Source organism: Acipenser ruthenus, chromosome 2 (assembly GCF_902713425.1).
Source record: "Acipenser ruthenus chromosome 2, fAciRut3.2 maternal haplotype, whole genome shotgun sequence".
NCBI classification, from domain to species: Eukaryota; Metazoa; Chordata; class Actinopteri; order Acipenseriformes; family Acipenseridae; genus Acipenser; species Acipenser ruthenus.
Window position 1 is genome coordinate 111851806 of NC_081190.1, and position 12112 is coordinate 111863917.

Below are 12112 nucleotides of genomic sequence, written 5' to 3' on the forward strand. Positions count from 1 at the left end.
AGCATACTCATCACTAACTGCTAACAAAAGCGCCACTGTAGATGTTGCATATTTTCTAAATAGAGCATAATGGGCAGGATTTTCAAAAGTTTGTAAATGATAAGTCCAATGTTAAATCAAGAACTCGGTATGTAGCATTGATTTTGGCATTTTCAAGAGGTCGTTATACCTATTTCGTTATTAAATAATCGTGCTAACGTGATTTCCGAAATTATGTTGATTTTCGAATATAATGTTAATATCTTAACGTGCAGTGCTTCTTGTGACTATTTATTTGTGAATTTAAAAGCAATGTGAATTTAATTTCACTTGTTTTAACAATATGTAACCTTAAGCCCGGAACACACTGCCCGATGACATCGCAGGAAGGGATGCATGGATGCATAAAGTACAGTGGCAATGGGGCGAATCAATTGGCGAAAAGATAAGGCTATGGCAGTAATAAATATCTACAATTTTGGCTAGAACTTAAGGCGACGTGATTGTGAAAACCACATATGACTGGAGCATGCATGTATTCTCTCTCTCTATTAGACACACACGGTATTCCATTGGTTTGTATATAATGTCCGTGCCGATATTTTTTGAAAACAAGACCTGACAGCCCCACATTGCACTTTTTAACTATTAGACAAAATATTTACAGAATACTTAAAACTGCTGCTATAACACTGATTCATTTATTATTACTAGCGTTATCATTAAGTTATACCAAATCACATTTTTTATTTACCATGACGGTAACCTATACTGTGTCAGCCAAATGCTTATAAAGTCAGCAAAAACATGTTTTTCCCTTTGTTGTAAATAAAAACGCGATTTGGTATAGTTTAATTATAATGTATTTATTTATATATATAGCCTACAATCGTACATACAGAAATACTGTAGTGATCGAGAGAATTAGGATTGTGTGTGTGTGTGTGTGTGTGTGTGTGCATGAAGGGGTTGCTTTGTGTGTGTGTGTACATGCAGGGGAATGGGGTTGCAGGAAAGACATGGGGAGCGGGGGTCTGTGTAAGGGGCGGGGGGAGCGATGGCACATACGTGGAAAAGACTGGGAGATTCGGGGAAGACAAGAGAGAGAGAGAGAGAGAGAGAGATAACTGTATGCAACGCCACCTAGTAATACATATTCTATAGATGTTATACTAGTTGACCTGGTTTTAAAAGAGAAGGTCAATTGATGTTTTTGTAAGTCTGGAGTAAATGTACCCCTTGAACATATCTGCTCTTTCTTTCCGCTTGCAGTTTCGCTACATCCTGACAAAGTATTTGTGTCCTTCTTTTGTAGTTTTTTTTTTCTTCTTTTTTTCTCTCTGAGCTTGAAATCTGACCAAAACTGCCAGGGGAACCGATTGACAAAACAGTTGTTTTGAGAAACATGGAAATCTACCTGCATTACTTTATCAATTAATGGTTGAACATGGTTGTTGAGATGATAAGTAACTCCACGTGCTACAGTGCTAGGGCTTCTTATCTTGGTCTAGTGACCACGGGCGTGAATCATGATGAAGTGGAGAAGATGGCAATGGTTTGGGTAGTGGGGGGCGAGTGCCACCCTGGTTAGGCAAGGGCACAGGCCTGAACTTGGGGGAGGCAGAGACAGACAGCGGCTGTGGGTGACCATGCAGCGGCTCCAGCCGGCTATCACCCAGCAGGTTGTTTCTAAGCATTGGTGCGTTTGAATAATCCTGTGATGGGGAAGGGGACACAAATGAAGGCCTCCTGTTTAAATGCACAGTGAGAAATTAAATGAACACTGCGAGTCAGGGCCATGTACAGTACATAATGCTAGCTTTAAGAAGTTACAATTTTAAAAGTGTTTTACTTATCTATATTCATTTCTTTTTTTTTGCCACCTGGTAGTCAAACAACATTATATTCACAGGATTTATTTTAACAGGAAGTCCAATATGTTTTTGCACACCCCATTAGCTTCAAATGATCTCTGGTAATATTGTGTTATAATAACCTTTCATTCATATTGTGACCATATAATACAGTTGCCTATTTGGCGTCATTCAAGGTGCAAAGGGGCTGATTTCATCAACCTATATCTACTGGAAAAGCCGTAGCTAGATTTGATTGGAGCACTTTACAGAATTGGGAAATCCCTGTGGATGCAACCAACAATCTACAGTGTTTTTAGGGATATTCCTGGGAAAGCCATAGAGCGTTGGTTGTCACTCTAGATTTATTCCTTCCTGTACTACAAAATGCTTTAATAAAATTCAAGCTGTGGCTTATCCCTGGGTTTGCCACCTCCGAGTTGTTTGTAGACTTGCTCTTCTGCCAGTTTTCAACAAGGAAGTATTTTCTTAACTGTAACCAAAGGTTCGCCCCCCCCCCTATGCATTATACTATAAACAAATGCTATCGTATGCAAATTCTAAAAGCTTTCAATATGCAGAATATGTTCTTAGGAACTGTAAAGGTGACCCTAGACACAGGAATACTGGTAAAACCAGTAACACTGCAGGTGACTGCCCTCTGGAAATAAGTGGTAGGGGACTTTTACAAAAGAGTGCTCTTCTACACAGGTTTTATATAGACAAAGCAGCAAGGCAGCCACAGCATGTTGCTTTTAACAGAGATGTTGTTAAAGAATTCATTATTTTTACTCACCGATTCCATGGGTTCTTGTTTGACAGGCAAGTAGTCATACATGAGCAATTTTGCCGGCTTGCACATACTGCAAAAAACAAAGTAGAAAGAAAAAAGTAATGCGGGTTTAGTTAGAGGCCTATTTTTTTTAAACCAGAAAGGCAAGGAGTTCATAATCTGGCCAGGGGAGTGGGGCATAACCTGCATTCAATATATTTCCCCTCTGAATTAGTATAGATATTAGAATAGATAGTCTGTAAGTAAGAGGTTCTCAAACCTTTCTTGGGGGTATAATGGCTTTGTAACTTCCAGAGGTGACGTCAATTTTTATCTGAAGGCATTTCATTAAGGCTTTTTCTACGAATTGCGTAAAAAAGTTGAAATATAATAATTGCAATCAAAGCTTCAACTATCATCATTAGTTCAACACCCAGAGACAGACAATAACCTGAATCAGTACGTTTACATGACTAAGCGTTTTCCGAAAACTTAATCAGAAAACTGATTTTCTTAAAACGTCACTTTTCTGTGTTTACATGATTAACGATAGAAAGTCTAATTAGAATTCAGCTGTATACATGGATTGAAGTTTTCGGAAAACGCAAGATATTTTTGCATGCAAAGTACTGTAGTACCCTAGGATTTGAACAGACCGGACATTTTTTTCTGCGATAGAACGGAGACCAATCCAATATAGTGCTTTATCGAAGTGTCAGGTCTTAAATTCAAAGATTACTATCCTATACCTCTATTCAGATTCCCCACAATGTGCAATCAGTCTTTCCAACAGCTCATCCGTTCTTACCAGTTTCTTTTGCAGACATTATTTTAAATTATCATGTCATTTTAAAGCTGGAAAACATGTGCTGCTTCAGTATGCTATTAAAAAATACATACGGACAAATATTACTTGATCCCTAACTTATACAATGACTTCGGTTCTAGCAAGTACAAGTATGTGACAAAATACGATTCAATAACGGCGCAAATGGATCCATGCAGACTGACTACACATTATTATTATTATTTTCTCTGTTTTCTAAAACCACGTGCAGGAATGAAGGTCAAAGTTTGCACATGTGCAGTACGCTATCAGAATAAGTTTTCAGAAAAGTGCGTTTACATGATATGCATTTGGTTCGTTTTCGGAATTGAATCGGAAATTTCAGATGCCGTTTTCTGAAAACTGACCTAAGGAATATTCCGATACATTTTCCGAAAACTGTGTTTACATGACTTTTGATATCGGAATTAGTTTTCGGAAAATGTAGTTTTCCGAAAAATATCGGAATTCTTATGCTCATGTTAAACGCACTGATTGATTGGCAATATGCACTGCACAATAAGACGTATATTTATATAAACAAATATAACTGAACATAACAAAGACCTGCGTTTTATAGAAATCATCTACAGGAAAGCGCAGTGCCAGTACAGTGCTACAACCTTTCAAGATAAAAGGAAAAGTGAACTTCAAAGTTTATTTTTCTTCTCTGGCAGGATTGTTATCCTTGACTGACTTTAGAGTTGGCCAGAGTTTTGAAGACTCAGTCCTAAAACTTAGTCTTCTGTAGAATTTGTGAACCGTTAGCCTTTTTTGTTTGACTTGTATCTGGTTTGTTTGGTTCGGAATTAAAAACATTTAAAATCAAATTTAGGTGAAGTAACTTCTGTGTTTACTAAAGTCTGGTTCAAAACCAGCAGTACTGTGCATTCTTGTCATTCATTCTGCATACCAACCCACCAATTACAATGCGGACAGCATTTTTTTTTTTTTTTTTAACATACGGGTGTTGGAACAAAAACGTTTAATAACAGGCAATAAAAGAAAGATTTGCCCTGTAGGTATTTGTAGGATTGAGTTGAATGTTTTTGACTAGAACCAGAACATACATTTGTGTTGTTGTGTTCCACGTTAGTAACCGACAGCAATCCCACATAAGAGCCACTAAGACACATTTCAAAACGGTCTCAGTCAATACCATTAAAATAGCATGCTAGCTCAGGGCTGTTGATCTTTGTAGAAAAACAGACTTTTCTTCTTTGAAAAAAAATCATAATACAAACTTTAATTTGTTACATTACATTTAGATGTAACTTTTGCAACTTTTGTAAGTTACCATAACAATATAGTTAAAAAGAGATAGATGCCAGTTATACATGTTCCAAAAAATTACAAAGTAGCCTGTCCTCAAATGAGGACAATAGCACTTAATGGGCTAAAAACAAAAAAATATATACCATCAGGGCTAGAAGTTAACTTTTAAGGAAGAAGCGAGGATTTGTTACTTGCCTGGAAAGTAGGTAGCAAAACGGTCTTATTGTGTAGTGGTTTATTCGACTAAAAATTATATATAAAAATAATTGTTTAAAAAAATAAACACCTACCAATTGTTTTAAATAGATTGAATAGCCCAAACTATCACATAGTAGACCTACATTTAAATCAGAATATATATTATATATATATATATATATACACACACACACATATATATATATATATATATATATATATATATATATATATATAAATCAGTAGTTGGAAATTCTGGCCTGTGATTGATTAAAACCTCATCCTAGGAGGAAAAATAGAACTATTGCCCTCAGCTTTACACCTGTGGGCAATAGTCTCCAATCTGTCATGTGATTGGTTCACATCACTGCGAGTCCCACCCCTTTTCAAAGGAACGCTTTTCATCTTCACTCCTCTCCTCATAACAAGAGAAAACACACCAATTCTGTGACTTAACAAAAAATGTATTACAAGACATACTACAAAAGGAAGATGCTCCAAACACTAAAATGGTGATTAAGACATCACTGTCACTGTTTTCTGACTCAATGATGTAAACAAACATGACGGCCGGGATATAAACTGGATTATGCAGCAGAACTTAAAAAACATTTTCTGCTGTTTATTTATGTTATTTATGTATTTACTTATGCTGTATCAGCTATATTTAAGCAAAATATATAAAGTCATATTTACTATCCAACCTTGCCTCGCTTATTTTCTTGACCGATTCAAATATTAAATATGTACTGCAGACTCAGCCACAGTGGAAAATGAAATGCTCCTCAGCTTCAGGAAAAGCCCCCCTGTTGTTAACAATAGTCTTCCCTCGGGTCAATAATTTTCCATTATAGCCCTCCTCTCCAGCCCCTATATATGCAGTAAATTAAATGTTTTTTTTTTTGATGATGCTGACAAAGTCCAGCTACCTCCAGAGGAGCAATGTTCACGCTATAATGATTAAACTCAGAGTCATAAATTCCTTAACTATCAGTGACTGGTCTATTGCAGATCATCTCCAGAGTTCTTTCTGAACAATCTTTCTGCAGGCACTAAGGCAGGCACTCTGTTCCAAACGAGGAACAGCACAAAACAAAATCACAAACCCACCAACTAAATATGCAAAATTTGCACAACTGCAGTAGTTGTAAATGCTGCAATGAAGTGTCAAAAATACAGTTTACTTTAGGGAAGAACAAAATAAACGAGGTTTGAGAATGACAGAATTGCATCACGGTCATGTTATGTGCTGCAAGTCATTTACTGTAGCAGGCCTGTAATGGGTATCAGTTTGTTTAGAGACAGTGAACACTGGGCGCGTATATGGTGTTGTATTGTAGTAAGCGGAAGCACAATACGTTACAAACCAGGTGTCAGAAAAGATAAACAAGCAGGCAACAACAGGAGCTGGTTCACAGAAAGAATGTTCAGAAAAGCTGGGCGGTGTTGGTTTAGGGGAAATCTGATAAACAGGGAGCTGTCTGCCTCACCCAGTGGGTGTGATTCCGTATGACAATACAGAACTATCCTACTGCAAAGAGCATAATACCATACTGCAAAACATTAGATCCTATTTTCAAATTCCAATGTATCTTGTAACAGGGTTTCATCTTAGCAGTTGCTTTCTATCGAGTGACTGCACCTCAATGGAACAGTAATTGGGAGCTATGAAATGCTAGGTTGCAAACCTGCTCATTTTTACATTTAAATCTGTCTTTAGTGGATGAATAATGTGCATGCTTAAGAAACGTCCATAGAGAACATGGTAATCAGTAGCTCAGTCTGTAGACGTACTGTATACAGTCATTCAATTCCCAGGACCTGGACTGTAGCCCCAATGATGCAGTATTTTAAAGGATTCATCAATGCATGCAATTTCAAAGTAGTGTTCTTCTCCTCTTCTGAATACTGTACATAGTTCTCTTCCAGCACCCAGCAAACAGTTCTGTCGCTTAAAGTCGTATTCTAGATAATGCTGATAATTTCCACTACAAGTACTGACTTGCATGCATCATTGTGCTACGGCATTCCATGATGACATCGCAAAACCCCCAATATAGGTCCTTGCAAAACTGTGGAACCAAATGCATTGCTGGATAAATAAGGCATAGAAGTTGTGCTGGGGAACAAAGAAAAACAAAAACACACCGAAAGCCAAATAGTACAGTGTAACTATTTGCTGAATAGTCTTTGAGCACGTGTCAATCCGAGTTATTTTGTCAGCGTTTCATTCCATGCACTACATCAGGAAGAATAATTCAAACTTAAAGTGATCTCAACCCAGTTGGCAAACATTTTGACCTATATATCCTTGTTAAACATCTGACACCACCCACACACCCTTGCACCATGCCCTGGAGTGCTCTGCTGAATCATTCAGATGTGTCCAAACAGGACTAGTTTTGGTTTCCAGCGATATTTCATCCACGCCCAGTTCTTATGAATGTCTGAATCAACTGTATAAGCAGGCAGGTGCAATAGTAAATGGAGGGGGGAGGATCTTACAGGAATTCAGCAGTATTCTTTAATGTAAACACATGTTACAATGGCATTGTTTACTGCTAAATCCAAGATTCAGTCTATTAATCTCCTACCCCAATACAAATACTGTAGGAGTCCACTATATATATTTGAAATATCAAATCACATGTCACCGCTCCACGTATAAAGAGATCGATTTAAATGTGCCAGTGTGGCTCTCAGCTGCGACACAATTATAGTACAGTACTGTACTACCTGTAAACCATATTATAATGCGATATAATAGTGAATGATATGCTTGGGAAATACATTTAAGTTTACAGTAGAAATTTAAATCCGTAGATGAAGAAATTTTTCTTTAACAAAAAAAAAAAACAACACCCGCACAATTAGATCAAAAGGTTTTTTTTTCACGCAGTCTCACCTTGTTTACAACATCTACACAGACAAAAAAACCCTCCTGGAAGGGAAAGTTTAGGGACTTGCAACCTATGAATTTCCCCATTCTGTATTGGTACATCGGTAGTAAGGTTCGTTAACCAGAAGAAACTGAGTGAGGTGAATCAACAAACAGGTTCTTAGTGGCAAAGCTTTACTTAATTATAAAATGTAATACAACATTGTACAGTATGTATCTGGATATTTACAGTCACTGTACAAAACACTGTTTTAAGATCTTACACACACACACACACACACACACACATATAAGTTGAAAAACAAGGTCTTAAAGTGTGTGGAAAGTTAACAGAACCCAGAACCCACAAATTGTGCAGACAATGGAAGTGACTGATAACGGTTTCTGCTATATTGAGAAAGCTGTGCTTGCAGTATCCTGTCTGAGCCCCCTTTCTAGCAGAGAAACCTCAGGGAACAGAGAGCAGCCTCCACCTCCCTCAGACAATACCCTTCCTTATCAGTGCAGCCTGCTGCCTGGTTTCCTGTCTCAGCCCCCCACACTGCCGCCCACCTGGGATGGGAACTTAGCAAAGTGAAAACAAGAACATTAACCAATTACAGACCGACAAAGACTAGTGTGATATGTGGAAAGAGAAAAGTACTCTGAGCAGGAGAAGGAGAACATGTAAAATAGAATTAAACTGTAGTCTTCAACAAGTAAAAGTTAAGGGTCAAGCTCCAAAGGTAAACTGTGTTTCCTTCTTATGGTGCTACAGTAATGCACCCACTTATAGTGCAAATGCTTACCAGTAATATCTGGAAAAGATCACAGCTATTTACCAAAACCCGATTTCTTTGCAGATTACAAAATGACATTACCATAACAGACCAAAAAAACATAACAAAATAAATTATATACAGTACAATAAGCTTTTTACTTCATGTTTCTAATAATTTGTTTGGAAAAAAAATCAGCTGTTTAGTGTAAAACGTACAATTAAAAGTGATAAAGTGGTGTGTGAGTTCTAGTTATCTTGAAAAATAAAATAACCTAAAGCAAACATCTCAAAACAGTGATACAAGTGGGTTTTGTTAATAACATGTTGCAAACCTGGGGGTGAAAAGGTTAACTTATCCCTTATGTAGCATGAAACAGTCAGCTTGAGCAATAAGCATACACAGCGTGCGTGTGTGTGTGCATGTGTGCGTGCCAAGCAGGGACAGGGTGGGGTTCTGACATCTTGCAGGAGTGCCAGGCATCTTTTGATTGGGACCCTGCCTGTTCTTCCAGAGATCTGGTCTGGAAACAGGACAAGAGCATGTATGTGCCACTTGCAATGTCTGACGCAAACCCCAGCCTTGAAGCAAAGACCAGGAAACAGGGCTGCAGGGGTTAGGTGAAGCCAAAGCAAAGAGAGACATTGACTTTGCCCTGATGGCCCTATTTACACAGGCAGCTGAAACAAGAGAGGGCGGAGGTGTTAGCTTTCTGGATGTGAGCAGAAACCCACATATTGGACATACCCTGTTTACAAAGTAAATTGCTAGTTTACATTACCTACTAATAGATAGATAGATAGATAGATAGATAGATAGATAGATAGAGATAGATAGATAGATAGATAGAGATAGAAAGAGATAGATAATTACAATCATGCCAGTTAAAATGTCCTTTTATTGGCAAATACATTAGAACACAGTCATTTTAAAACCAACATTAAAGCCATACCTATAGTTTAAAAACAGCACAATGAAGTTTAATTACAGTAGAAACCTACAACATGCATGATTTCCACAGCAATTCAATGAAATATGTACAAAAATGACACAGTATTGTACATAAGATTTAAGAAAACTTCTCCCATTAGGTAAATCGTATGTACAAACTATTACAACTGTATAACCGGATTACAATTTTTAGAAAGTTTGGAACTGTAACAATGCCATTTTCTTTTTTAACAAAACCATTTATTCTTTTTGCACAACTGGCTGTCGGTTTACAGTGTGATGCGAGGCCACCTCTACTACTGCAGTGACCAAGAGATCAGTTCTGATGTTCCACTCTATGTAACTGGACAGGCTGCCCCTAATTAAAAATGTAGTTCCATAATTAAAATATTATGTGCTAATGCCATACAGTATACTAGCAAGTTTATTACGGGGTTAAAGTGGCATGGTAATATACTTTGATATTATGCTGGATGGCTGGTATTGAGCGTTTCATATTTCCATAGGATTGTTTGAATTTAGGATTTCAAGAACTCTTTCAGGTAAAACCCATTTTTCATGAAGATTGATTAAACACTGGAGCAAGATCTGTCAGCACCTGCAAAACTATCATCATGGTCATCTCAACAAATGAATGCTTTACTTAATTAATGAACTAACTAATTAATGAATTAATCAGTTAATTAACACAGCCTGCAACTGTATTATAATAATGATGAAACTGCGAAGTTTTTTATATGAAATGTACAATGCATACAGTACATATAATAATTCCATTCATTTAACAGTTAAAATTCTGCACAATATAGCGCAGGAAGAGGATGTTCAGGAAAATGCATTTCTTTAAAATACAAACAAATCCTTAGACTTCATTCAAGGTATTTGACAGAGTAATAACTGATTATGTTTCAATGCACACACATTTGCTCATTTGTAGACTGATTACATTCTGAAAGACTGCAGATGAGCTAAGACAGTAGTCAGACGTAAGTACAGTATTGTTGGGGTTAGTCATCCTATTCCTGTCTTAACTACTGAATTTGTGTTGGTTCTTTGAATTCTAAAAGATGTACACAATAAGGTAGATCATTCAATTAACCCATTGTTAGTCATACCATAAATAATGAAAATAACCCAATAAATCAAAACAATAGGCACGTGTCACAATACGGTTCATGTAACTAGGGAATTACAACGTAACACTAAGAAGCAAAACATTCAATAAACTCAGGACATTTCACTTAGGACTCAATACCAGATACACCGAAAACTCGCCAGACTAATACAACGTTCTTGATCCACTAGTTACTGTGTAAGCCCAGCTGCGTGAGTGCGGGAGTGAAGGAAAGTACAGCAACTGTCTGTAATAGACTGTATATTGACCTGTACCACCACATTACAGCATTTATAGAAATGTGCAGTTCCATCGACTGCTTCACTGTAAAACTTAGCTCAGTATCAAACATAAGTATATATTTACAAAAATACTTATATTTTACTTTATTTTGTTTATGTATTAATCACAACATATACCACCCGATGTACTCTCAAGGTACTTCAAGTCACAGGCAGTACAAACCGGATTGCCATTATCAGCAACAGAATTAGCAAACATAATTAAAACAAATAAATCAAAGGTGATAAACAAAACTTCTACTTTAAAATAACTCTAACTTAAATAAATATAACTTACTTTAAGAGGTACTCCCTCCAGTCCAGCAGTGCTAGTGATAACTTCTCCCTTGTCAAAGTTCCTCGCTGAGTGGTAATGCAAAGTTTCTAAAGTGATCCGATTTTTCTAAACGGTGGACCTAGTAAGCTATTACTATCACGTGACATGCACCGTCTATCTCGGGCGGGGTGTCTAGAGGGTGGAGCAGCTAAACAGAAGCGAGCAGGCGGTTCTGTTACTGGCAAAATAATTAAGAAAGTATTGACTTGCGCAGGGCGTTGCTCTGCAAATATATACAGTATTTAAAACACTGGTAGATGAGAGATAAGGACATGATCGTGTGTAAACAAGCATACAAGTATGACTGCTTGAACTCTTAAAGCGGCGATGAGTACACGGGTAATGGCACGTATTACTATTATTTTACCGAACCGAATCTCGAATCATCCCATTACCGCTATAAATAAAATGTATACTTCTAAGAAAGTGGTGTACTGGCAAGCAGGGTCAAGGAGCGATGGGGGTCGTGCGGGATTTCACAAGAATAGTGCTAAGTTGAACTCATTGAAATTTCTCTTATCTCAATTTGTTTTTATCATTTCACCGTCTCGTTTTTACATTTTACCTGCCATGTGAGTGTAACTCCAGAAAAAATGTATCAAACAGATTAAAAAATCTTTCTGTAACCCAACTTTTTATATCAACTGAGAAAAAAAACACATCAGGCCCTACCTTACAGCTATATACAAACGTTTTGCATCACCCTATAAAATTAACTAATTTTTACTTCATTAAGTCAAATTAAGCCTGCTAAATAAGGTTAACATAATGAATTACATTCCGCTTTGTAGTTTTCCAATATACTTAATGCAAAACTACCAAGAATTAAAAAATGTGACATTTTGAAATCTAACATGATATACAGATCT

At 37.0% G+C, this 12112-nt stretch overlaps 1 protein-coding gene across 1 annotated transcript in view; it reads right to left on the reverse strand.

Moving 5' to 3' along the window:
* The window catches only part of LOC117409308 (Krueppel-like factor 3), a 28587-nt gene extending 17178 nt beyond the window's left edge, over window positions 1–11409 (reverse strand). The window contains exons 1-2 of the mRNA XM_034015139.3: window positions 11205–11409; window positions 2629–2695 (exon numbers count right to left, since the gene is read on the reverse strand). Coding sequence (XP_033871030.3) covers window positions 2629–2694 — 66 coding nt within the window. The 5' untranslated portion in view covers window position 2695; window positions 11205–11409. The remainder of the gene's footprint in view (window positions 1–2628; window positions 2696–11204) is intronic.
* Window positions 11410–12112: the final 703 nt, after the last annotated feature.